This window comes from Amblyomma americanum, chromosome 6 (genome assembly GCF_052857255.1).
Source record: "Amblyomma americanum isolate KBUSLIRL-KWMA chromosome 6, ASM5285725v1, whole genome shotgun sequence".
In the NCBI taxonomy this organism is placed as follows: domain Eukaryota; kingdom Metazoa; phylum Arthropoda; class Arachnida; order Ixodida; family Ixodidae; genus Amblyomma; species Amblyomma americanum.
In genome coordinates this window covers 37847927-37874490 of record NC_135502.1, presented here as the reverse complement: position 1 = coordinate 37874490, position 26564 = coordinate 37847927, and the positions used below count along the sequence as shown (strand labels likewise).

At 50.0% G+C, this 26564-nt stretch overlaps 1 protein-coding gene across 5 annotated transcripts in view; it reads left to right on the top strand.

The window, feature by feature from the left end:
* The first annotated feature begins 498 nt into the window (after positions 1-498).
* The window catches only part of zfh1 (Zn finger homeodomain 1), a 653856-nt gene continuing 627790 nt past the window's right edge, over positions 499-26564 (top strand). For all 5 annotated transcript variants that reach the window (XM_077669117.1, XM_077669116.1, XM_077669115.1 and 2 more), the window contains exon 1: positions 499-1256. In XM_077669117.1, coding sequence (XP_077525243.1) covers positions 1193-1256 — 64 coding nt within the window. In that variant the 5' untranslated portion in view covers positions 499-1192. The remainder of the gene's footprint in view (positions 1257-26564) is intronic.

Genomic DNA, 26564 nt, shown 5'->3' with positions numbered 1-26564 from the left:
GAATTTGGTTGCGATGTTTTCAGACCGCCTGGCGTCACCAGGCTACAGATACCAAAGCCATGACTAGACCAGTTGGTTCGAATCTATTGAAAATGTAGTGACTGAAGTTAGGCACACACGAAACAAGAAACTGGTGTCTTTCTTTCCCCGCCCGCTAAGGTGAATGCCATCTCACTGATCTTCACTTCCTTTTCGATGGGCTGCACTCTATTTACTAATAGGCGGTTTTCCTTCGAGTCCCATCAACTTTTCCACTTTTGTGTGTGTGTGTGTGTGGGGGGGGGGGGGGGGGTGGGGGGGTTATGGCGACATTGCGCAACCTCTGCCTCCAACAGACTTCAAGTGCGACGATAGTCTGATGCCAGCACTGTCCGACTTGAGCAGCGTCTTTCGACTGCAACCGGCACATTGAAACCAATTAAACCGAAGGTGGGTGCGTCTGCGCCGTATCTCCCACGTAGGGTGGTCCCGCTGACTCCACGCGGCGAGTCATCACCGAGGCGGCGTCTAGTAAGGGGGTTCGCGGGAGAAGTTTCTTGGCGACGTGCTCGGGCCACGGCGGTGAGACGGTTGAAGGGGGGTGAGGGGGAGGCAGAGCGGCGGCGCGATCAAGTTTAGGGCGCCAGGCGACGGAAAGGCGGGGCGACCTGATAGGTGCGGCCGCCTTATCCAATGGAGGCCGCTCGGCGTCGACCAATGGCGCGGCCGCCGCTAGAGCCCGCTCCATTGATTAGATCACTCCTCGGCTGTCAACTAGGCCCGCACCGAGCCGCGCGCCGGCGCTTCCCCCCCACCAAGTTTTTTGCGCTCATCGCCTCCCGGCCACCGGCAAAAAGTGCTCCTCCGGCCCCGTGCAGCAACTGCCGCCAGCGGCGAACAAAACAAAACAAAGCTCCACAAAACAGCGGCTGCGTGGCGACGACCGGCTTTCCCCAGTATCGGACGCGCGGGCTGCTCGCTGTCCGCGCCGCAGCGGCCGTAGAGCGCCCCTTTCGCTGTTCTGAGAAACAAACAGACAGTTGTTACTTGGCGCTCGCGGAGAGACTCCAAGTGAGAGAACTGCTTCAAGGGAAGCTCGCATGGTGTGCATGCATGATGTGTCCGCGGCCACCCGGTGCCATGTGGACCCTTCCTATCGCGACTGGTGAGCAGTGTGTGCGACGCGCAAGGACTGTCACGGCATTATGAAAGCATGGCCGATCAAGGAGGACACAGGTGCACGCGCAGAAAGCAAGCCAATCCCCGGAGGAAAAACGGTATGTGCGTTTTCACCTCCAACACAGCGGCGCGGACACATGTTCTCCAGTAGAGACAGGGAGGAGGGGTTTGAGGACAAATGCGGGGCACATTTTTTTTGCTTACATTTACTTTCGAGACATAACATGGGAGGCCCGTGCCGAACGCGGTTGTGCGATGTGTAGGAGGACATAAAACCGCGCCTTCAATGCTGTCAACCGCGAACATGCAACGCAATACTCGCGGTTTGAGAGAAAAAAAATAAAAAAGCGACGCGTAGTTTTCTGCCATACCTCGTCACCGCTGCTACGTTGTCCCGTTAAGCATTTAGCCCGACAACGTTCGCATTGGGGATACACACAGCTGGCCGCACGTAGAACGTCCGATGGCGAGGCACACGACACGACTCCCAGAGATATGTTGCGTTGCGGGACGTAGTACGGGCGACTGGCAGCCAACGACGGTCGCGCACCACACGTTGCTGAATCAAACGCCGTTTCCGTGCGCGACGCGGGACAGTTCCGACATTTCCTCCGATCGGCACAAAAGTTCGTCAGGCTTAGCGCCAACTCCGGGTTCGCCCGCCCGTTTCAGAAGGGAGCGATCTCTCTCTCCTTTTCTCTATTCGTTCCACTCACTCTTTTTCAATCCGCGTTTCCGAGGCATCCCCCGACATGGCGCCACTGTCGCGGTTCGTTGCCGGTCGATCTATTTTCCGCTCCCTTCCTCGAGCAGATTTTGCTTCGCGAAAGTTTCGCTCGCCATGGGTGCCGCTTCCGCCGATTGTTGATGCGAGTGTAACGCGCATACCGTATTAAAAACCTAGTGGTACTCCGCCTACTTGGGATAACGAAGCCTCGGGTTGCCTGCGGCGTCAAGGTGTGGCGGGAACTACTGGCTGCTGGAGCAGGCGGCTGTTTCGAAGCGAGTTCTTGTTCCGAACATGGCGGCCGTCTGAGGAGGAGGATGAGGAGGAAGAAGAAGAGGAGGAGGGTCGAGAGATGCTGAGAGGGTGACGCACCCTTGCGGGCCGTTCTCTCTGACCGTCCCGTTGTGAGAACTGGGCGCGGGGCAACGGGCCTTTCGGGCGAGCGCGCGCCGATGCTCTTTGCGCGACTCATCCGGTGCTTCTGGGAATCCTGGGGTTCATGCTCGCTCACTCGGCCCCCTCCCGTGGAGCAACGGACCTCGGGTCAATTTTTTTTTATTGTCTCACGGTGGATGGGCACCCCGACTTCATCCGTCCCGAGCAGACGAATGGAACGGGCGAGCACTCGTTCAAAATGCACTTTATTATTTACTCTACATGTTCTTTATTGAAGGATCAACGCTCTTTGCCTCAAGGCGCTGCAGCAAGGGGATTACAATGTTTTAAAAAAAAAGCACTCTTCATTTACACTCTCACTAAGTCTTGCTTTTCAGACAGGCTATTCCATTCGTTGATTGAGCGGTATTCTGGAGTCTTGAAACAATGATCGGGATTCTGGATAACATAGTGAGGCTTCTGTAAGCGTGTTTCATTACTGTGATTCCTGTTTTATTGTTATATCTTAGGCATTTTAGCTTTAACCGTACCTTCCTTCTGCAAGAGGTATGTTTGCCGCTCCAGCTTATTTTTCATGCTAGCGTAACTGTACCTTCTCAAATACCGACATTGCACAAACTTTGCTGCTCTACAAGGGCAGTGTTGCGGGATAGTCGGTTCGACATGACATAAAAGAACAGCTCGGATACCACCAGACAGTGAAGGTGAATCACACAGGCGCTTACAGTGTCGTTCACCTTCATCGTCCTGTGTCCGCGCTGTTCCTTACTGTCGTGTTTTGCTGCTCTATTTTGAAGTTTTTTCATATTATGTTACTCATCGGTTATTGCGCAGGGCTAATCGTAAACTTCGGTTTCATCAATTAAAGATATTCCACCGTCTGCTAAACGGAGAATTCGACAGGAGAACTGGGTGGTTTCGGTCAACCTTTTCTTAACTGGCGGTTCTCTTGGATGGTGCGATCATTCTCCTTCACCACTCGCCTAGCATACAAGACATGAGAATAACAGTGTATTTATAAACTATGCATTTCGTGCAACGAGACCTAGCAAAGGCAGTGCTTCGGAGCGAAGTACGGTCACCTTTTTTCTTTAAGCTGGTGTGTAACCGCAATCAAAGTCTAATTTCGCAACGTATGCAGGGTGCATCCTTGCGATTGTTTTGCTTTAACACTGTTCCACTCGTTTAGCTTTTCGTTACACATGTACGGTGTTACAAAGCGCGTATTATAATAGAAGGCTTTATTAACTCGCTGTGGGCAGTTTCTTGCATAGCAGTTGTGTAGAGTACGGTCATCGCGTCTGCAAACGAAAAACCCAGAAAGCGGAGATGCGTGCGCTAGCTGGTTCTTTTAATTGATTGAATGGATCAGCTCGTTTTCTAATTGAAAGAATGAGCCATTTCGGTGTGCTTTTGCATAAGAGCGTGATATTGGTCGTTTCATGGTTTTAAATCCACTTCGTATGCGGGAGGATCGAGGTTGGATCCCCAGTGCCGCCGAGTACGCGCCGGTTTCCAGTGGGCGCTTTCCCCCGGCCTGGCGCCCGGCTTCGCTGGTGTGAAAGGCTTGGAAAATGGGTCGTTGACCCCGTTTTGTGTAGCAGAAAAAACACCTTGCGTCACGACTGTCTTTGGACTGCCCTTTCATGTTTATATTTATTTAGTTAGTTTCCTCCATAAAATGAACTTCGACTGTGGCACAGTTTCAGATGTGTTTCTCGCACTTACAAAAGCCATTCTGCTTAAAAACGTGAGCCTCGGTGCAGTGCACATTCTCGAGATCTATACTCACACTCAAGTGGTAGCAGATTATTGGTTAGCAAAGAACAAGCGACCCATAGAAACGGGAGCATTCTCTTTCAACGAATCACGTCTTGTGTGTACAACGGACAGAAAGGCAAGAAACTATGCATGTAATGTTTATTCGCTCCAATGTTTGTAGGGAAATCCTTCAAATGGGAGTAGATTTGTAACAAGGGATTAATTGCTCAGTGATTCATAATTCTTATTTGTGTCAAATTCGCGACATATTGCGATTGTTGTCCCATGTTGCTTTGAGCTGGGCACGATAAACTTCTCCGGTCAGATGTTGCCTATACACAATAATCAAATTGACGTGCCCCGAGTCTGCACTTGTTGCAATTTTCTGACGTAAGACACTTTAAAGGCCCCATGATCGTGTGATCGTATTTTTTTATTATCCGGCTTTTTACGCTTACACATATCAGAGCGACAACGTTAAAGAGCTCGTGTCACCGAAAATTCGGCGTCGGCTTCGTTATTCACGAGCGAAAAATCCGTGAAAAACCCCTGGAGAAGCAGCTTAGGTGGGCCCCCTAGGTCACGCAACCTGGTGGCGTCATCGGAACCTGCCCACCGGATTGTGAGCAAACTGCGCATCATGGCAAGTGGCAGTTAATGATTGGTTGCGAGAGCTTGCTTAGGAAGAGCAACCTGTGTCGCAAAAGCCCACCGGTGGCAGTACCTGCCATCGCAGGGCAGTGGCGCTGCACCGGGGTTCGCGGGGCTGTGCACCAATGCGTCAGGAGTGGTATGAGGACTCCGAGGGATCTGTGAATGTGAAGCAAAGAATGACCAACTCTGAATACATGGGCATTAACCCATTAACGCTATTGCACCATACCCTTAACGCGGAGCTTAAGTGTCTCCTCCAATTTTAAGTTCGTGAATATCTTTTTGACTACACTTTTTTTTTACTATAGTCGCGGCCATAACAGTATATGGGTCACGCTTCGACAAACTCTTCTCTCGCATTTAGCGAAAGTTTGGGGGTACTTTTCGCGTATACTAAAAGAAAAAAAATATGCATTAGCGCATAAACTGATGGACCCTCCATGTTCACTACTCGTAAGTGCAGTTCAATCAACAAAGCATGAGTTCCCGGGTTCGAACCCGACCGCGGCGGCTGCGTTTTTATGGAGGAAAAACGCTAAGGCGCCCGTGTGCTGTGCGATGTCAGTGCACGTTAAAGATCCCCAGGTGGTCGAAATTATTCCGGAGCCCTCCACTACGGCACCTCTCTCTTCCTTTCTTCTTTCATTCCCTCCTTTACCCTTCCCTTACGGCGCGGTTCAGGTGTCCAAAGATATATGAGACAGATACTGCGCCATTTCCTTTCCTCCCAAAACCAATTATTATTATTAATCAACAAAGCATGATTTCTGTCATTCTGGCCGCGGCTGTACATATGTATGTATGTAGGCCTTTGCTTTCCGTGGCGCGTTCAAATTCGCACTTATAGTTACAGTTGCCTCAACTCGCGCGAAGGAGACCGTGCACTGATCGGTCTTTGGCACACCTGGAGGTGTTCCAACGCAGTGCGCAGTGTATGCTCATGGCCGGTCTACCCCTTCACGCCCCCCCCCCCCCACCCCCGGCCTCACGCTACCCCCCCCCCACCTCACCCACCCCAAAAAAAGAACTACAGAATGCAGTGACACTTTGTTAATGTGTTAATGCCTGATCACTCATTTTCGTCTGCTAGTCGAGGTATTCTTATCCCTTGCCCAACAGCACCTATCAGATATATCAGCAACGATCTCCCCTAAACTTAAATACGATGCTTTTTATGTTTTCTAGAAAAGCAGCGCTGAACAGACGAGGACAGAGACGAGGCGACAAGGACGCCCAACTCGCCGCTTTTTATGTTATTTTCCCCCATGAAATTGCTGTCTGCAGCTGCGTATGTTACACCAGTGGCCGAACAAAACTTGGATATTGATTTTCAGGAGTGCGCTAACTTCTGAACTACATGGACCGAACACGGTGAACACAGCTTTGGCCTTGGTGTCGCTACTGTGTCGTGTGCACAATACAAAGAAACAGGAGTCAGTGTACAAAGCGTTGTGCGAGCTGAAGCCTTGCCCGTATACACTACCCCTCCGACTATAGTCGTGGCAGCCGTCAGGCGTACTTACAGCGAGTCGCGCAGCCCAGGCCACTCTGCGTTCGTGTTGCTTCCGCAGCCTTGCAAACCCCGTGGCGCGTGCGTGCATGGACGTCGCTTCCGCGGCCTAAAAATGCGGCATGTTGCGCGAGCAGCGGACGCGTTCGAGGCATGCGGTGGCGGAACCGGCAGAGATGTGCACCTGTGTTTGGGTCTCGCTATCGTAGCGGACGCCGCAGGTGTACCTCTACGCCGCCACTGCCGGGAGGGGCGGCAGTGGCTTCACGAATAGTGTCCAGCAAGAATTTTTTAAATGCGCTTTGCACAAGCTGAGTTATCTGTAGTTAAAATTTGAATTTCAGCGTCTTCGCGCCTTTCCCTCTCCTCTCGTCACTTCTTGCACGCTGGAAGGTAGGCGCTCCTACAAACTGCCTATAGATGAGTCTACTAAAAGTGTATGCCCATAAATGTATAGATTGCCCATTGACTTTCCATAGGATTTGTATTGCCTATAAACTATTCTCTAGGATTCGTCTATACACAGTCTATACACTTTATAGACAGAAGTCGATGGACAGTCTATATAATGTCTGAAGAACTTTTTGCAAGGGAAGAACCCCAGGTGGTAGAAATTTTCCGGAGCCTTCCGCTACGACGTCCCTCATAGCCTGAGTAGCTTTGGGACGTTAAAACCCGCAAACAAACAAACAAACGAAACTAACTCAAATTAAATGCCTAAACCATCTCGACCATGGTCTATGTAGAATAGAGAGTGCAAATCCGGCGGGACAGTTGCGAACGGCTCCCAGGGTTTCGATGTGCCTGAATGTGCTCTCTTGTAAGCTTTGAAATACAGTGGTGTGGAAAGCGGCTCTGTTTATGCCGCATTCACGTGGAACTGAGTGGCTGCCGTGTCGTTGCGCTTTGAAGCCGCTTAGATACGCGTATACACTCACTTCCGGCCTCAACGGTTGTTGAATTTCTGCGCGCGCAGATGACTGTACAAGGCGCGAGTTGTTTGTTTTTACTTCGAGCCGGAGTGTCATCTTCGTTCGCATTTTTGTCGCGAACTATAGACCGTCTGCAGGTTCGCATGGGGGTTATAAGATGCTTTCAGGAACGCGCAACACACGAGCTCTCGTTTTAGGTGCGCGATTCGCAGAGCTTCTCAACGTCTGTGGCATTCCGGAAGAAGCTGCGATGGATGTGTACACATTTTCCCAGGTTTACATCTCCCCTCTTTCATTTACCCGCACCGTTTGGCTCCTTCATTGGCGAACACGTATCGTTCCATCCACCCCTTAACAAAGTTTATAATACTAGTGAATATATTTTTTCATAACAAATTTACAGAGAATATTTTTGGCCTTAGATTTTTTAATGCACAGGCCTCTAGTTAGTTCTCGGGTCGTCTTGTGAACATGGGTGAGGTATGGGCCAGTATCTTGTAATTAGGAATCAGACGCAAGCCAGATGAGTGAAGATAGTGAGTGAGTGAGCGCTTGAGTGAGTGTGTGTGTGAGTGATTGATTGATTGATTGATTGACTGAGTGAGTGAGTGAGTGATTGATTGAGTGAGTGAGTGAGTGAGTGAGTGAGTGAGTGAGTGAGTGAGTGAGTGAGTGAGCGAACGAGCGAGAGTTAGTGAGTGACTAAGTGAGAGTGACTAAGTGAGAGTTAGTGAGCGAGTGACGGTGAGTGAGTTAACGAATAAATGAGTGCAGTTCTTGTGCACACGCAAATAACTGAACCTTCCTCTACTTCGCTAACCAGGAAAGTGTCCCCGTTCCCAGCGCTGTGCATTCAGGCTGGCTCCTTACAGGCGGGAAAACGCGGCAACCGCGCGAGCGTGGCGGGTCTGGGAAGGGCGGGGGCCGCGGGGACCATCTATCATGTTTCTGCTAATGGGCTCTTGGCGCCATGGTCACAAGGTTCGATTGGCCCGTCTGCGAGCGATCCGAGTCTCCCTAAGCCGCAGAGAACCCCGCGTGCCTCGTCTTCGAGCCCTGCCGCCGACGACTTGACTCCAGCAGAGCGGCTGCTCTGAGGCTTTTTGTTCTCTCAAAGGCACCGTTTGGTGAACGTTGCCCCCGCCTAGCGCACTTTGCGCCCCGTCTGACTGAAACCACGCTCCTCTAACATCCTCTGGAAACATTCTGGCTGTGCTTGAGTTCGAACTTGAGTAGCACGAACGCTGTTTGTGCAGTGGTCCTTACCCAGTACACTTCATCCTTCGTTTGAGGGTCGGCACATACTATTTGGGTGACTGCTCGATTTTGGAAATGATGTTTTCCTCTTCTTTTCTCTGTGTTTTAGATGTGAATTTTGTTTGCGTCTGTTGCATCTGCGTGTACAGTGTGCGTAGTGTACACACCGTTTACTTGCTTGCCAGTGCTATATGCTTTGTGCACTGCGCACATTTAGGAACCGCAGCTGCGGTCTATGAGGCATGACAACTCCAACACACTGCTGCAAACGCCTCGTGCAGACGACTTTACATTTGCTCACTATAGCTCGCCATCGATCCTTGTTGTGCACGCAGTTTCATTTGACCATCTTTCTAATGGCGGGAACGTGGATTCGGGATCCATCGGGGTTCGAGATTCCGGACCTGTTTCTGTATTTTCTTGCGTCTGTTAGCCAACAAGTGGTTGATAGCGCGACACTGTGCCCTGATCATTCATTCGTCTTTCGAAAGCACTTTTGCAATCTGTGTAAGTCACAAGTAGGCTTAGTAACAGACAAGTGTTGGTGGCAATAAAACAGTTTTGAACATACTATTTTAATCAATGCTAAAACCTCGCGCTCTTCAGAGTGCTTTATTGCTACATGTGCGAAGAACCTCGGTGGCCTGCGCGTGTAGCGGACTTTCTCGCCGTGTTTCGAGAGCACGAACAAAGGGAGAAAAAAAAAGGAAACGAAAAAGAAAAAATGAAAAGTTCTGAAGAAAAAAAAACAACAATAATACGAAGAAGCTGCTGCGTTTCGTTAAATAGGGCAGCTACAGCCAACTATGTAAGATGTCACAACGAAATGCAGTGAGAAGGGCACGGCTGCCGAGTTGACGTGATGTTGAGAGAGCAGCACTTATTAGAACGCGGGAAACAATAAGACAAAAACTTCCGGGAAAGCGCTTTCGTAAGGATGCAAAAAACAGCTCGCAAGTAACATTGAGTTCGTTTTCAGTCACAACTGATCACGGCGTTGCAAGGAAAAAGAAAAAGAAACGCTGATAGCGAGAGGAACGCGATACCGTAATGCGCGTGAGGAGAAGCCATCGCTATCAAATGCCTTTAGGATCGTTACAAAAGGGGACGCGCAGAACAGCGCAGAAATGGTCTTGCACCTGGATGGCCAAATTAGAAACAGTAGGGGACAGGGTGCCGTACGAACTAATTATGGTTACTTAAATTGTTTTAGCAGGAATTTAAAATAAATAAGATATTTTTCAATCCTTTAAAAAAAGTTTTGGCCAAATCCGGCCTTTTTAGGCTATATTAGTTATAACTAGGCGCCGGAAAGTAGGAACTCAAGAGACATAGGAGGCCGACAGATTAGAGCCGCAAGCTCACATCTTCGTAACAAAAATAAAAACAATAAAACAAAACACGGGGACCTACAAATAAGCGGCGTTCGTGCACAGCTAATGTTTGCTGAAAGTGACCGCAGCAGCATACCCCGTTTATGAAACCTTCAGGAAAACCCTTTTCTCACAGTCTTCGATTTTTTAGTACGCCTTTAATTGTGAGGAGGATGAGATGCATGCGTAATTCGCGGCCGGTCACTTGAGTCCTTGGGTGTCACACAGCTTGATCACGCGCCATTTCGCTTTTTTGGTTCTTTGTTTGAGGGGGATATACTCTCCTCGCTGAGCCGTTTTAGTGCGCAAGCACTACTTCACGAGGTCTAACCGACTCACCGAGTCTGTGTGAAGGCTTGCCTTGAGGGTGACCTTGGCCGAATCGTAAAATAAATAAATTTACGTTTGACGTTTATGTAAATAAATAAATTTACGTTTGGCAACGTTTGACCTCTTCGTCTGCGCTGTGTCGTGCAAGCAACTGATTCGGTTTTAACTGACTGTGCGTGTCAGTAAGCCACGCCACCCTGTTCTTCCTTTTCATACTTTTGATGGGATTGTCATACCTCAGCACAAAGCGCCAGTCGTTAACCGACGCCACCCAAACAGCACGGGAATGATGAATTATGCAGCTGATATGAAACTGTTGATATAACTGCGTACACCGGTACTCACCTACGGGGCAGAAACGTGGAGGCTAACGAAAGAGTTCAGCTTAAGTTAAGGACAACGCAACGAGCCATGGAAAGAAAAATGATAGGCGTAACGTTAAGAGACCGGAAGCGGGCAGAGTGGGTTAGGGAACAAAACGCGGGTTAATGACATCCTGGTCGAAATCAAGAGAAAGAAATGGGCTTGGGCAGGGCATGTAATGCGAAGGCAAGATAACCGCTGGTCCTTAAGGGTAACGGAGTGGATTCTAAGAGAAAGTAAGCGTAGCAGGAGGCGGCAGAAGGTTAGGTGGGCGGATGAGATTAAGAATTTTGCAGGCATAGGGTGGGCGCAGGTGGCACAGGACAGGATTAATTGGAGAGGCACGGGAGAGGCCTTTGCCCTGCCGTGTGTGTAGTCAGGCTGATGTGGATGATGATGACACTGATTTACAGCGCGGTTCTTTCACAGGCAAGCTAAGGTGTCTGACGTCAGCAACTATGGCAGTTCACGATGACGGCGATGAGCTGCCACTACACGAGTACAGGACGAGACAACATGAAAGGCAATTATTTTATTACCGCACAGTCAACGATCACTTTATACGTATGAGTCAGACGTATGCTTTTTATTTTATTCTACGTAATTGTTTTTTTTTTCAGACACATGGTGCATTATGTAGCGTTTCAGGTACATTTTACAGAAGGTAAAACAATTATGGCTTTTGAAAACAAGCTGAACAGTTCTTTTCATAAGCTCGTGTCTCCTGATGCGTCACTGGTAACGAAAAACAATGAATAAATAAGTCGTTCAAGTGAGGAGATAGTCGCGACAGTTTCCGCTGTTCAGAGAAAAGATACAAAAAGATATCTATCGCGTCGCCGAGAGCAGACGTCAGCATGGAATTATTTGCAGTGCCAGCGTGCCGCGTTTTATAGGACGCGCGTCGTAAGGGCCACTATAGCCACTGTCTTTGAATGACGGTGTTTACCCAGCTTTGTTCGGCCTCAGCGACGCGTCTTCTTGTCTGAGGCCGCATAGAGTTACTGTTGACAATGAGTCAAGCTTTTATCTGCTGCAGCGTCAAACCGTACAGCGTTCCAGATGTAGAAGTCGCGCGTTGGTACTCGAAACATGAAGTCTCGTGAACCGGCTATATATATATATATATATATATATATATATATATATATATATATATATATATATATATATATATATATATATATATATATATATATATATATATATATATATATATATATATATATATATATATATATATATATATATGGTAAGAGCACCGGACGCGATATTCGGAGGTCGTGGGTTCGGATCCCACCGGCGGCATGGTTGTTTTTTCTGCTGCTTTATAAGTAATTTTCTTTAAGCGATAGATTAATCTAAGTATTATTAAGCCAGTGATCAGCACTACGCATTAAAAAAAAATTAAACATTCCCCTGTGCACCTTGGTTTCGGTGACTGTTGGCTCCCTTCATAAGTTTGTCAAAAAGGAGTCCCTCATCTCCTAGTCTGCTATATATATATATATATATATATATATATATATATATATATATATATATATATATATATATATATATATATATATATATATATATATATATATATATATATATATATATATATATATATATATATATATATATATATATATATATATAATGAGGAAGAGGGAAGGCAGCGAAGGTAAACCAGGATGGTGTTCTGGTGGGCTACCCTGCACTGGGGAAGAGGGATGAGGGGGTTGAAAATGGAAAGAGAAAAGGGGCGAGGGGCACAGTCACGACTGGTCCCTCAAGCCAGTCGCTCTGAGGAAGCGAAACAGTCTTGTATAGGCCTTGAGGGCAGTCGATTGCTGTGGCCACGGTCACAGGATCTTATCCACTGGTAAATGGCGAGGATCGAGGACATGTACAAGCAGAACGAACGTGTCAGACGGGGTGGGTGACCGATAGCGATGATGATGATTATCTTTGGTGTTTCCTCTTGGGTTGATGCGTTAAGTGCCGCCATATGTACTTTCGCGCATTCAATGCCAGCGGCATCTTTTACCAGTGCATGCACCCTCTTAGTGGCGCGGTTCACGCTGCAGATACGAACACCCCGCATATCGAAGTAGATAATGAGGAGACATCTGCTTGCTCCTCGCAGCTTTGTTGGTTCAAAACCGGCTTGGCATACTTGGACTTTTTTTTTTTTCGTGTAAGACTTTTTTTTTCGTATTACTAGTGAAATTTTCCTCTCCTTTATTCGGCGTCAGTGTCGGCGTTGGTTCCGGCGTCGACTTCTGCGCGATTTTGGGGGGATGTTCGATGGAGATTGGCGATAATGGGAGCTGAAAGAGTTCCATGCCTAACACTACTCTGATAGAAGCAAGCGCGAGTGTGACAGTGTCCAAAGCGCAAAAATTGTCCGTTTCCTCTACTTCCCGGGCCTAGCTGCGGTCCAACGTTCGAAAGACCAAAAGCTCTCGTCCGTCGACCCTTTCAGGCGGAGCATAGTCTAAGCGCTTAATTTACTCATAAATAAATATATTTCACACGCACATTAACGGATACACACGCGCGAACACGCACAGGGGCAGACTCGACAACGCACATACAGTTTCAAACGCTTGTCTCAACAGAGCGCATGCTGCAGTACGGAAGGCCAGAGAAGCAGTGCAGTGAATCATCTCCCTGTTGAAAAGCGATAATAAAAAGCGATTGTCATGCACTTGTGATGGACAGTGTTGTATGAAATGAGCTGATGCAGCTTCTGGCTCGGAAGTTATCGAGCTGGGCTGCTAAGAACGAGGTCGTGAGGTCGAATCCCGGCCTCGGCGGCCTCGTTTCGATGGGGGCGAAATGCAAGAGAGGGCCTTACGCTGAGCGACGTCCGTGCACATTATAAAGAACCACAGGGTGTCGAAATCAATCCGGAGCCCTCCACTGCAGCAGCTTTTCCTCTCTTCCTCCATTCAACGCCTCATTCTTCACTTTCTAATTATTGTTAGTGTGTTTGCGATGCGCTTGTAAACGGTTCTCCTTTCCTGTCAGGCAAACACTTTGACCACTGGCGACGTGTTATTTCTGTTATGCCTCTGACAAAAAAAAAATCCCCGTGTTCTAATGACAACAAAAAATTGGTGCGAGTTGAAACTGTTGTTGTTAAGAAGACTGTAGTTCACCTCACCTAAACAAACATTTAAAAATATCCGCAAACGTTGGTCAGGACCACGGGGTCATTGGTACAGCAGTCAGTAAAATGCTTAGTAATCATAAATGTATCTTCTTCGGTCGTTTGTTTTGGAACGCGCTACCGAGACTCAGTTTAATACCCAGAGCCATTTCAAGCATCTCTTTGCAATACCTACGCAGCCCCGGCAGAAAGAAAAAGCGCTCTTGGAAAAGGTGGGCTACGTAACATAAAAGACGCGCTGACTCCTCGAGTGCAGACCAGAAATTACGATCGGTAAATGTCGAAGACAGGAGCGCCATCGCGTCATTTTCTTGCAAGGAAGACTGTCCGCGTATGGCAGAGCTCTGCCCCGCTGCTCGAAGGCTGTATAGAAGAGCTCCCCCGTGACTACATGGAATCCGTGCCGCACCGCGTAATCATCTTTGCACCTCTTTCCGGGCGTACCTTCGCATGGCGAAGTGCCAGATGGCTGAGTATGTATCGGGGCTGCTGAAGACGGATGCATTGACGACCGAGAAGAACAGAGCTGTCTGGAACCGACACGCGCTGAGGAAACGGCCGCGCCAGTTTCGCCATGCAGTGGGCTCTGCAGAAAGTGGGGACAGCGCTCCTTTATTCTTCTTGTAAAGCTGGGCTCTGCCCCGGTGTCACTGTCACCGCTTGCACAAGCGTCTCGATGGAGAAACAGCTATAATCGACTGGGCCGCGCTAATAATTGTTTTTTTTTTGGGGGGGGGGGAGGAAATGGCGCAGTATCTGTCTCATATATCGTTGGACACTGAACCGCGCCGTAAGGGAAGGATAAAGGAGGGAGTGAAAGAAGAAAGGAAGAGGAGGTGCCGTAGTGGAGGCTCCGGAATAATTTCGACCACCTTGGGATCTTTAACGTGCACTGACATCGCAACATCACATGGGCGTCTTAGCGTTTTGCCGCCATAAAACGCAGCCGCCGCGGTCGGGTTCGTACCCAGGAACTCCGGATCAGTAGTCGAGCGCCCTAACCACTGAGACACCTGGTGGTGGGGTATGCTTGTGGTTTTTCCAAGTGGAAAGGAAATTGATTCTATGGCGTTGGTTTGCGCGTTGGTGCAGCATGCGGACGGGTAGGCTTTCACTCTGCTCAGGTACCACGCGTGCGTACGCTTTGCTTGTGGGATCGTTGCTTTTAACAAAAAGCACCCGAGCGATAAGGCTGGTGGCTGAGGTCTGGCGAGTATGCACTCTTGTATACACGCTGTCCTGATGGAGGCCACCAAGGAGATAAAATCTGCGACGATGGCACGTGGTCATATGAAATATATGCTGGCGAAAAGAAAGAGGTGGGTTCTGCAGAATTTAGCCGTGGCCTTTTCCATGAATGTCGTACCGCGTTATGCCTTTATTTCATTCTTCGTAGTGCAGTTATGCACAGTTTCTCCTGTATAACTATTTTTTTATAAGCGATATCTGTTGCCTCAGGACGTAAAGGGGGATATGTAATGATTGATGAAAGAAAGGATGTTAAATGAATAAAAATAGGTTGGCCAATGTAATAAAGTCGAGGATTGAGCGATGATGTGAACCCTGCGTCAAGCAGTATATGGCGAACAATTATTTGGTGCCGCCAAGTGCCGGATTCTCGTCGGCTTCAGCGTCGGCAAACCCACAGCGCGGGGTGGATATATCGGCCTCAGAATTTCCGGATTTGCAGACTGGACTTCAGGGGTGAGGATATAAGCCTCTAAATTGAGGGCAATTTGAGTGATGGCTGGAGTGGAGGCGACTCCGGCCCGGATCCTCCGAAGCGCAACCTCATCTGCATGGGTAACGCTGCGGGGGCGGTTACTGATCAGGTTACTGCGCATGGAGATATGAGATCACGTGTGCGGCGACGGAGGTGCCTCCTTTCTCGTTAAAGGGAGGGCGGCCTCATCCAGATTCCTGTTTCTTATGCATATTTCTGTGTTGCACTTCGTAACGTGATCTTCAACAAAGCAAGATCTCGCATTCGTTGTGCAGAAATTTCTTCTTGTGAAGAGAAAGCCATCGTGGATGTATAACGCGTTCAACGCGACCCCCCCCCCTCCCCCCCCCCCCCCCCTTCGCCTGAAGCGTATAGAAACCATCTGGGTAAGCAATGGAGACAATTAAAAGGACTCTTTTTAGTGGTGCTCACCGCGCAGGCGTACGCGAACATTTTTCAAAGGAAAATGCCAAATCCCTCGTTGTCACTCTCGCATCCTCCCCCCTCTTTCGCGCACGCCCTCGCAAGCGTATGACGCTGTCAACGCCGATGACGAGAAACAAATGTGCCTGCGCTGCCTCCAACAGACGGCGCGGCGTGTTCCTTCAGTTCCCTTCGCACGTGGCTTCGTGCGCAGTGTTTCGGACCAGCCCATGTTCTGGGTGGGGCATAGATGGGGCGACACTGTTCTTCATTCACAGGTGCCGCGTCTACAAGACAGCTCCGGGGAAACACTCCGTACACGTGTTGCTCCACGACTTCACCGAGCAGGCTCCAATTTTCTCTCGCACTCGGCGTGCAGAGGGCGGGCAGTGCGGGGGATGGCAGATGGCACTGATTCGTCGGGGATGAATGTGCTGCCTTTCACCCATTCTCCAGCGTGACCGTCGTCGTGGGAGGGAGCCGGAAGAAGACTGAAAGGCTGAGGTCTGGCGAGTATGCACTCTCGGCACACACGCCGTCCTGATGGAGGCCACCCGGGAGACGAATCTGCGACCAAAACACGTGGTGGCGTGCAGGTTGTTTCGCTTGAGTGCAAGCGACCGCCACTTCGGGGTTCGTTGACTCCTTTGTGCGAATGCGCACGCTTTTCGGCTACCCCTTTTTGGTGCAACTGCGATTCGTGGCTGCTCATCTCAGGGTCTGTCTCAAATGAAAGACGAAATGATAAGAAACAAAAAAATGACAGTCATTTTTGTGTCTAGACTTGCAAATACGTTATTTCTTTTTTACTGTACTGCTTTCCACCGATACCACGATGGCAACGCAAGAAGCGAATCTGTAACACAACTGAGGCATATAGGTACATTTGTCACAGTTTAACTTAGGTCTATTGATCTCACATAGTTTGTCAAAAATGGGCTAACCACTTATTGCTTGACTACGGTTGGACCAGGCATCATACCGAGCTTCTTGCTTTGTCTTAGGCGAGAAGGGTTGTTGAGGTAAGGGGAGAGAACTATTTGGTAAACTGCTGCAGTTGTTTTCATTCTTATGAGCTTGGTCATCATCAACGCTTTTTGGTAAGCGGGGAGGATGCTTGCGAGTTGTATTTCGATTTTAGCTTTTCTATTATATCTTCGCCGTTTGAAATGAGCCTTTCCTGCACTCCCTTTCTACAATCCCCCCCCCCCCCCCCCCAGCCCCCCACCCTCGTCTCTTTCCTCTGATATCTCTGATATTTCTCTCTGATATTTCTGGTTTGTATTTACGATGTTTTCGACTGTTCCGATTCGGGTTATCAGTTCCCAAGCACTGTATAAACATAAAGCAGCCGATAGCCACTTTCGTCACCCCTATCCGACGACCGCCAGGCGCATGTGGTGCTATAGCGAGCAGCTAGGCTACTTCCTTTCGTTGTGGTCACAACCTCGCTCAATATGAATTTGCTTGATTGAGTTATACAGCAGCCTTTTTTTTTCTGGGGTAGCCGTCGTCACAACTACGTGGAAATGTTTTACCGGCCGATATTTGCAGCTTTTGAGGCACTGCCGGATAATCCACGTGTGCTCGCAGCCGCAAGCTCACAGGCTCTGCGCGTTGCAATTAGGTGCTCGCCAGCACTATACGAGAAACCGCACGGGCTGGAGCGATAGCGCATACCGGTGATTGCTGCACTCTTGCCTGACAGTTTTGCGCGCGTTTTTTCGTTCTTCTGTGTTCTCCTTTCACCCGCTTTCTCCCCCCCCCCCCCCCCCCTCTCTATCTCTCGGGGCTCGGTCTCCACCCGACACCGGGACAGGAAGGAAGCCCCGCGAGCCTCGCCGTCACGCTGTCGGCAGCGATGATTGGCCTCGGACCGAAGCCTTGGCCGTGCGAGCGCTCTGCTCGCTCTAAGGTGGGCCGCACCGACACACGTCACTGTGTGCGCAGGAAACGAAACTGCCGGGAAGGGTAAGCTTCGCAAGCGCGGTCGAGGTGCTCGCGTTGCAAACAACCGTCAGTTCTGTGCAGGGCTAGTGGTGGGGAGCAGTTGTAAACCGGTGTGGCGTTGCTGTCGGGGCGCAGTATATATACCTCAGGTTTTTAACTGCTTGTAGTTGTTGAGGCCAAGCTTTAGGATTTCCTTGGTGGATGTCCGCTGACGCCTCGATAGGGATGTCGGGAAATGAAAGTCGCGCCCCGAGCGGAGAATGAAACCGCGGATCCACTTGGGTGGATTCGTTGCCCTCGAACCCTTGAAACAGAAGTTGAAGGATGTGTGCAGGCTGTTGGTTCCGGGTTGCGAATTTTGTAAGCATGCTCTCTGGCACTGTGTTTGTTTGGCAGCAAGGCGGAGCAAGTGTGTACGATACTTTTCTGGTGCCACTTAATGTTCATGATTATATGTGGAAGTTATGAAAGTCTTGTAGACGGTAATAATTTAGAGCCGTCTTTGGGAAATGCGAAAAAGTGTTGCCTCGAATAGTTGCCCTGCAAGCTCGTACGCTGTGTTCGAGTCTGTGCACCTGGTGTTTTATTCTGGACATCGCCATTCATTTCTCTAACCAATATTTCAAACTGCAGTTGCAATGCTAGAACACACAGAGCTTCGTGTTTCGAGCACAGATCCCAGTGATGGCCCAATGCGTTTAGATGAATCCCTCAAGATGGATTAGATCTGATGTAAAGGAGGATTGTTCACTAGCATCCACGCAAGCGCAGCCACATATACGGCCGCAAACAGGTGTGGTCCCGGGTTGGATCCTCTAACCAGGAAGAATTTTTATTCGCCTACGAAGATTACAGCTATACTCTGCGTAGCTTGGGTATTACGTTGCCTTGGAGGGACACTCTCCGGAGTAATTCGCGTCTCAGTTTGGAGCCTTCACTCTTACTACCGAATCAACCATGCAGGATGATTTGGACGTTTTGTGTCCGACTTCGGAATGCGATAACTGACGAAGAGGGTGACTGCGCAACTTCCACGCGTAACTGTGCAAGAGATGATGCTCCGAGAGTATCACGATCAAGTTCGGGCGATTGTAGATCACCCTCCAGATACAGCTACGCATATACCGCAATGCTCCTTTTAAAAAAGGAGTGTGCGCTAGAGATCAGATTACTCCCTTTTTAATCCCATATAGGTGTATTCATGTTTAGAGCGAACGAAACGGCTTCGGTATCCCGAGTGAACAAACCACGGAGTATCAGGAGCTGCAGCTCGACAGCGTGCTGCACCGAACTGCAGCAGTAAAGACGGGGGCGGGGAGAACCCCTTCCGCTCAAAGGAGAGCCGTCATATATACGCGGAGCGTGGCGTTCCTGCTCGCGTTTGACTCGGCGTATTCACACGCACAAACAGAGCCGGCTCCGAAACGGCTGCGTGCGACCCTCTCTGGGCAGCTTTAATTTGGAAGCCCAGGAGCGCTTTGTGTTGCTTCCGCAATTAAAGGCAGACACGAAGCGCCATTAGTGAAGCCAGTTGTCGGCGGCACCGACGCCGTCACCAGGGGGAGATGCGGGCCCGAGTTTTGCATGAGTCGTGGCGCGAGAGCGCGTGCTGCTATTTTTAACGCGGCGCTGCTCGCGGAAAGGGTGACGAGTGCGCGCCGCGACCGGCCGGGCGGGCTGACGTTCCCATTGGACAAGCCGCGGCGCGATGGCGGTAAACCGCGACTTGCGGCCGGCTGTTGCAAGGTGCCGAGGCGTCGGCGAAGCGACGCCGCCAGCGCCTCGTCTTGCTTCTCCTCTTGTCGCCGGCGCCGTGTCCGTTTACCAGGAAGCGATATGGGACCGTAAGGAGGCTGCGAAGCAAGGGCCCTCTCGGGACGAGAACAGGGACGCAGAGGTGCTGCTGCTGCTACTTTCTGGTGGGTGGCAACTACGCAGCCGAACGGCGCTCTTCGCCGGAAGATCGTTGTGGTCAGTCGCACGTTGCACCAGCTCCCAGTTTTTTTTTTTTTTTCGGGAGGTTGTCGGAGATGACCGGGATGAGGTTGGAGAGCTGGAGAGGAAGAAAGGTCATGGGGGAGGAGGTAGGAAGCTCCCGTATGTTCTGCCTCCATCCGCAGCGAAGAAGTGACGTCAATAGCTGCGCTACAACGTCCGTCCATCGAATGTTGAATTAATTGAGAGAGAAGGTTAACCTCAGCGGTGGCCTAGTCCTTTGAGCATCCGCCTCACATTTGGGAGGTGCGGGGTTCGATCCCCAGTGTCACCGGAAAGCCACCAGTGATACAATGGGTACAAGATTTCCCATGCCTGGTGCTCGGCTTCTTTACGGTGAAATGCTTGGAAATTGGTCTTTGACCCCACCTTGAGTAGAAGAAAAAGATCTTGTGCCATGGCGCACTTTGGCCACAGTTGCCCTTGCGCCATAAAAATTCATCATCGAGAGAGAAGGTTCTACGTTTCGTGAGTCTTATCCGTCAGCTTAGTGGCTATGATGTTTAATGAGCCCAAGGTCGCCGGATACCTTGGGCTCAGCATTCGAAGCGGTCGCACTTCCTGCGGCGGCGCCTCTGAAGTGGTGCAACGTCAGTGCACGTTTTAAAGGACCCCAGGGGGTCTAAATTAGTCCGGAGCCCTCCACTGCGGCGTCTCTCATAGCCCAATGTGCAGCTTCGGGACGTTATAAACCCCACGTTCCGGATATATCACCACTGCACTTTTATAGATCGCTGGCGACGTTAACGGGCCCCCGTGCTGGTGGCAGAAGCTACGCCGAGCCGTCTTTCTGGCCGAGGCCGAACTTGTTTCCCCGCCCGAGCCGGTCGCGCGTGCGTGTCCGCTTTCCCGTATACACGCGCGGACGCGTCCTCCCACCGGGCGATAGCGCTTCGGCTTCACATGTGTACCATCGCTGCTCGCTCAGGAGGGCGCCAGGAGGGGGAAGGGGAGCGTTGCCGACCGAGAAGGCAACGTCGTTCTAGGTGCACGATATACGGGCCGGCCGCGGTGGTGTGACACAAAGCCGCGCGAAGCGAGTGAGCGGGCCGAGAAGGGGGAGGGGGGTCGAGACCTTGCCTGTCGCGCGTTGGCCGAGATGAAAGCCAGATGCGCCGGTCGTAGGCGGCGAGGGCACGGATGGAATCACGTTACCGAGCCGCCGCCGCTGTGGGCCCCCCTTGGGCACACGCACATCCTGTGCGCCCTACGAGCTGCGAGCGCGTTTTGAGACCGCCGCTGGCCCGGAATTCCAGTGATCTGAAAACGATCGCGCGGAAATCCGCCCGCCTGGGGTATAGACCTCTTCGGTCAGACAGTTGGCTTTCCATATCAAGGTCGTTAGCTTGTTTTACTAAAGCTGCATAGAGGGTTCTCTCCTAAGGTAGACGGCGCTCTCGAAGGCGTACGATCTTCGGTCACGCGATCCAGGTGTAGGCCTCCGCCATGCGTTTGTGAAAAATATGCAGGCCACCGGGTTTCACGGCTTCCGGACCACGGGATGTGGCTCGTTTTGAATTTCCACTAGGCGCCGAACAATAATCCATAGAGGCGAACCCGATTTGGGCTGCATATTTTACACAAAGGCTCTATATATGCCACGTAGATGGGAGGCGGGTGCTTTCAAGAACGCCCCATCGGAGTTTCGTGTCATCTAGGAAAGTGCTCTGGTGGTCGGTTCAACTCAACGATTGCTGCCATCTTGTAGCCTCCGCGGGAAGACGGAGGGGGGGGGGGGGGGGGGGGATGGTTGCAGTCGCGGTTGGTCAGTGCTAAGCGGCCAGTGGGCATCATTAATACGAGATGTGCGTTGCCGTAGCATACGCTGCCGCACTGTCCTGAAGCGCGAAATGGTGACATTAAACTCGAAAAGTACCTTAATGCTTATTTCTCAAGCTTGTGATAATGGTGCGAAGTGTTTTAATGTTTGTTTATGCGTGAAGCCGCCAGCATGCGGCATCACATATGGCCAATTCCAATCGGCGATCCGCAGCGCAAGTTTTCTTCTTGCTGAGCGTGTTTCAATGGGCGATTTGAATTCTGATTCTGGGTTCTGATTGAGCCGCTACGTCTGTGGCCCATAGAGACCCTGGGCATCTCACTCTTTCGCGGATTCGGAGAGTCAAGTTCGGAGAATTCGGAGAATTCTATCACAACTCAGGAATGCAGCGGCGAATGCCCTTAGAGGCGGTCCGCCAGCCAATGGCGTCGTCCAATTGGTACGGGCCTTTGTCTTCAGCCTCTTTTAAACTTGCAGGTCGCCGCGGTGGCTCAGTGCTTATGGCGCTCGGCTGCTGACCTGAAAGACGCGTGTTCGATCCTGGCCATGGCGGTCGCGAGGTGTGATGCTAGATGCCTGTATATACTGTGCGATGCCAGTGCCCGTTAAAGAACCCCAGGTGGTCGAAATTATCCGGAGCCCTCCACTACGGCATCCCTCATAGTCTTCGTCGCTTTGGGACGTTAAACCTCCATAAACTAAATTAAGCTCTTTTTAAAATTTCCCCCTAACCTATCTGCACCTTAAGCCCGAACAAGAACAAAGCCGTGGGAAATGGGTTGTTCGTTGTTCCAGATAAGAGAGGGGAGATGTTAAGGGGGTAAGTTGAAAAGAAGCCGCGGACAAAGGCCCGTTTCTTGGAAGATGCCATTGGCTGAAGGGCACCCTTTGAGGGTCAATCGCTTCTGCATTCTTGAGCTGTAACTGACTGTACTTTGGGACGTTACATGCAACCAGATTTATCTGGAATGACTGCAGCCGCGCGCAAGTTCTTTTTCGTCATGCGAGATTGTAGCAGCTGGTTGCCCTGCTTTAAATCGAAAGTTTTTCGTCAGCTTTCAAACTGAGCACCGCGGAGAGCGGTGTTCTAGCTGTTCTTCGACGACCGCAGAGCACGCTTGTTGCTATCGCCACCGCCGAGTTGTTCAGTTCTTTTTGGGCTCACGTCAGCCAATAAAAAAAATTGTTTCAGAGACACATCAGTGCGCTCGCCTGTTCACGGCGTTCTCACTGCCTCATTACGATATCGAATCAGCGAGCGGCCAGCTGACTGGCAATGAGTAAAAATTTAACTTGGGCAATGAAATTAAACGCGAACACGAATTCACTTGGTTCCTTGTGTTGACTGGTGTAAAGTTAAGCAGTGTATATCTAAGACCCAGTCAGGTCCTCGAGCGTCTAAAGAACGCGATAATTTAAAAGCACGTGCGGGATAATTTTATCTTTGAATTATCGAGAGGACCAGAACAGCTCCACTGCATGCCCGCTTCTTATCGGATGTCTGATACTCTGTGCTCATTTGCATCGGACTAGATAAGACGAGACGCGGGGGCTGCCCAAGGATGTTCCGTTTTCGCAGCTCCAGCTGATAAAAAGCTTATCGCCGAGCACAGCTCGTATTTTCGCTCTGCGCAGTGAGGAACAGACGTATGTGAAGTGCCTGCTGCATCTGTATATAATCGCAGCATTAGAACAATAGGAGGATTAAAAATACGGGACGCACTGCTGCTGATTCTGCAGCGTTGTACGGTCCATTACACTTCATTACACTAATCGGCGCGCGAAAGCTTTAGTAATGGTTGCATATATGTTTGAAACCGCGAGAGGCGCGTACGGTAGATGTACGGTTGATGTCACATCTCAGTGGTATGAGAGGTGGAGGGAGCGCCACCCGAGCTGCAGAACACAAGTTTTGTGATTAAAGCGAAAACGTTGCAGAAAGCTTGAGCTTGTGCGCGCAAACGTACGCGTCCCGCCTTCAGACCACATCACTTAAGGAGGGAGAACATGCAAAAGAGATGCAAAAAATAAGTGGAAAAATTCTAAAGGATGATGGAGACTATGAGAGTGACAATGGAAAGGTTCGCCAGTGAACGCGACCAAAGGGACCGGCGGCGCCTCTCTGTCTGCGAGGGGCTGCGGCGTCGCCCATTTGTCGTCCGTGCGGACTGTCTACCTCGCCCGGCGCGTGTATCTAAGGGACTAAAGAAGGCCTTCCGCGGAAGGCCCCGGACAAAGGGACGCGAAATTTTCCTGGCGCTCCGGGGAATTAGTGCCACCGATGCGGGCGGGGAGCACTCGTATCGTTGGAAACTTCTACGAGCTGTGAATGAGAGGCGCAATTTGGAATAAGAATGAGATAAAAAAAGCCAAAGTGAAGGGGCTGCGGGTGTCTCGGAGAGGAGACGACATCCCCGGGAGAAAATTAAAAAAAGAAACACAGTATATAGTGGCCTTACAGAATGGAGAGAAGCTGCGATGAATTGACGAGTGTCTTGGACGGGGGTCGTCTGCTTGAAGAATCGGGTGCAGATGAAAGAGAGAATGTTCTGCTTTGTACTTTCAAGATGGCGCAGTCTGTAGTCTGCATTTCTTTTGGTGATTTCTCAGTACCTAGCTTGACAAATTAAAAAAAAGAAAGATGCTAAAAATATTCATGAATCATGACAAGCCTTATCTGCTCTGTTCCCGGTGCTTTCTCGTGGTAAATGTGTTTTTGGTTGCTCTTCTTGCACACCAGTTTTTATTCGTTTTCCTTGCGGCTGACTTGCGTAACAGCACTCACTCACTCATTCAGTCAGTTACTGGCCCCTCACTCACTCACTCACGCACAGACGCACGCGCGCGCGCGCACACACAGACGCAGACGCACGCGCACACACACATACGCACGCACACAGACGCGCACACGCGCACAGACGCAGACACACACACGTACAGACGCACGCACGCACGCACGCACGCACGCGCACACACACACACACACACACACACACACACACACACACACACACACACACACACACACACACACACACACACACACACACACACACACACACACACACACACACACACACACACACACACGCACACACTCACACACACACACACTCACTCACTCACTCACTCACTCACTCACTCACTCACTCACTCACTCACTCACTCACTCACTCACTCACTCACTCACTCACTCACTCACTCACTCTCTTCAATATACAATATGTTCTTCTTACAATTGTACAAAAAGAAAACTTCAAAAAATTTGCCAACCAGCAGTCAGATATATTCACTAAATACGGAGTTACGTGCAGTTACAACGCAACCAAAAGTGCTAGTAAGTTTGGCCTGCCATACAGCTTCGTACGAAGGGTATCTGCAATCCCAGCCACTTATCTTTGGAAACGGGTTACTTGTCTATTTACTTCTTTATTTGGCTTTTCTTGGCTTCAGTTCAGAAGTTTTACGCGTTTTGTCCGTAGATCAGTAGCGGTACCAGATCGGCTTTGTTAGACCGCTCCACCGGTTCGAGAATAGGAATGCAGGGCGCTGAGGCTGCAGAGAAATACCGCGAGACGGGGATTCCAGAACGAACGCGGTGGTCGTTAAAGTCCAATCCCGTATAGCTGTGCGTTTCGGAATGTGAGACAACACACTCGGAAGGTCCCAGCTGGCGCGCTCTTCCCTTTAACGTATACCCCGGCCCACATTTGCATGAAACCGATTTGTAGTAATTCCTTTCTCTAATAGTGGGAGACACCACTCGCAACAAGCGCTACGAGAACTACGCAGATTAGAGATCGATCTCGACTCATCACCGTGGAGCAGGCGGAGCTTCCGTGCGCTGGAGGATATCCTGGCCTTTATCAGCGCTGTGTGCGGTAACGTGCGAACGAATCGTGATAGAGCGAACTCTGTAAATCCCCCGTGTTGCGCGTACTAAGGTATCGATCCTGCTTTGCTTAAGGAGCGTTTAGATCCCGCGGGGAGAGCACGTATACGATACGGTGATTTCTTCAACATGGCGTAGCGTGGCCGTCAAGATGTCTGCTGATCAATGTATACACAGATGTCTACTTAGCTTTTCGGCCTTTCGTGAATCCACTTTTTTTTTCTTTGACTTTCCTTTTTAACTTACTTTGCGTTCTTAGTCTTTCTTTTGCGGGGCCACTTCGAACTCCCCAGCGCTCATCGCTGACATTTTTTTTTAATATTGTGTTTAGTATGTATGCGATGAAATGGGTACACTGCACGAGTCTAAAAGCACGTGGATGTCGCTCAGGCAACGGCCTCCGGTTTTAACGTTTTCTATTTGTGTTACTGCAGCTTTTGCTTTCTTTATTATTGTTTGTATGCACTCGCGCCGTTGCTTGGTGTAGTCTGTCTTTCGCCTTGTGTATTTTGGAGCCCTTCTGGCTTGAAACTGCATGCCAGTGCGTTTCTGGTAAATTTCAGTGACCAGCGATATGAAATCTGCGCATATGTGCATGTAAATCTTCCTTTTCTAATTATATTTCCCGATTGCTTCATTGGTATTCATAAATCGCGTAACGTTGCTGTTCCTAAATACGGAAACATATTGCACAAAATAAAGCACGACATTGGCCGACCCGCCCACCGATTGACTGATTCATTGATCCCGGTCGATCGGTTGATTAACTGGTTAATTGGAAAGCGCTGGCGGCGTCGACCGCTCGTCACTGGGAAGCAATGTGTTCCTCAACAATGCTGTGATAGCTTGATAGCTGACACCCGGGTGATAAGGAAGGCGCCGCAGCATGACCTTGCGCCCTCTGGCAGATCCCGTTCTCGTGATATTCGTTGAATCTCTGGCTAGATATTTTCCTGTACCGTGAGTTCTCGTGGGCGTACCGCGTCGTACTTGACACGTCCCAGAGACAGAAATGATCAGACGCTCTTTTTACATTTCCACTTTTTCATTCACTCCCTATCTTAGCCAGCGTGGCGTTGTGTTTACATACCGCGTTTCGGAGTCGGCCAGCGGGAGCGTACAGGCGTCATCCTCGTCTCTCTGTTATTTCTTTTTTTATTTCCTCCTTTATTTTCTG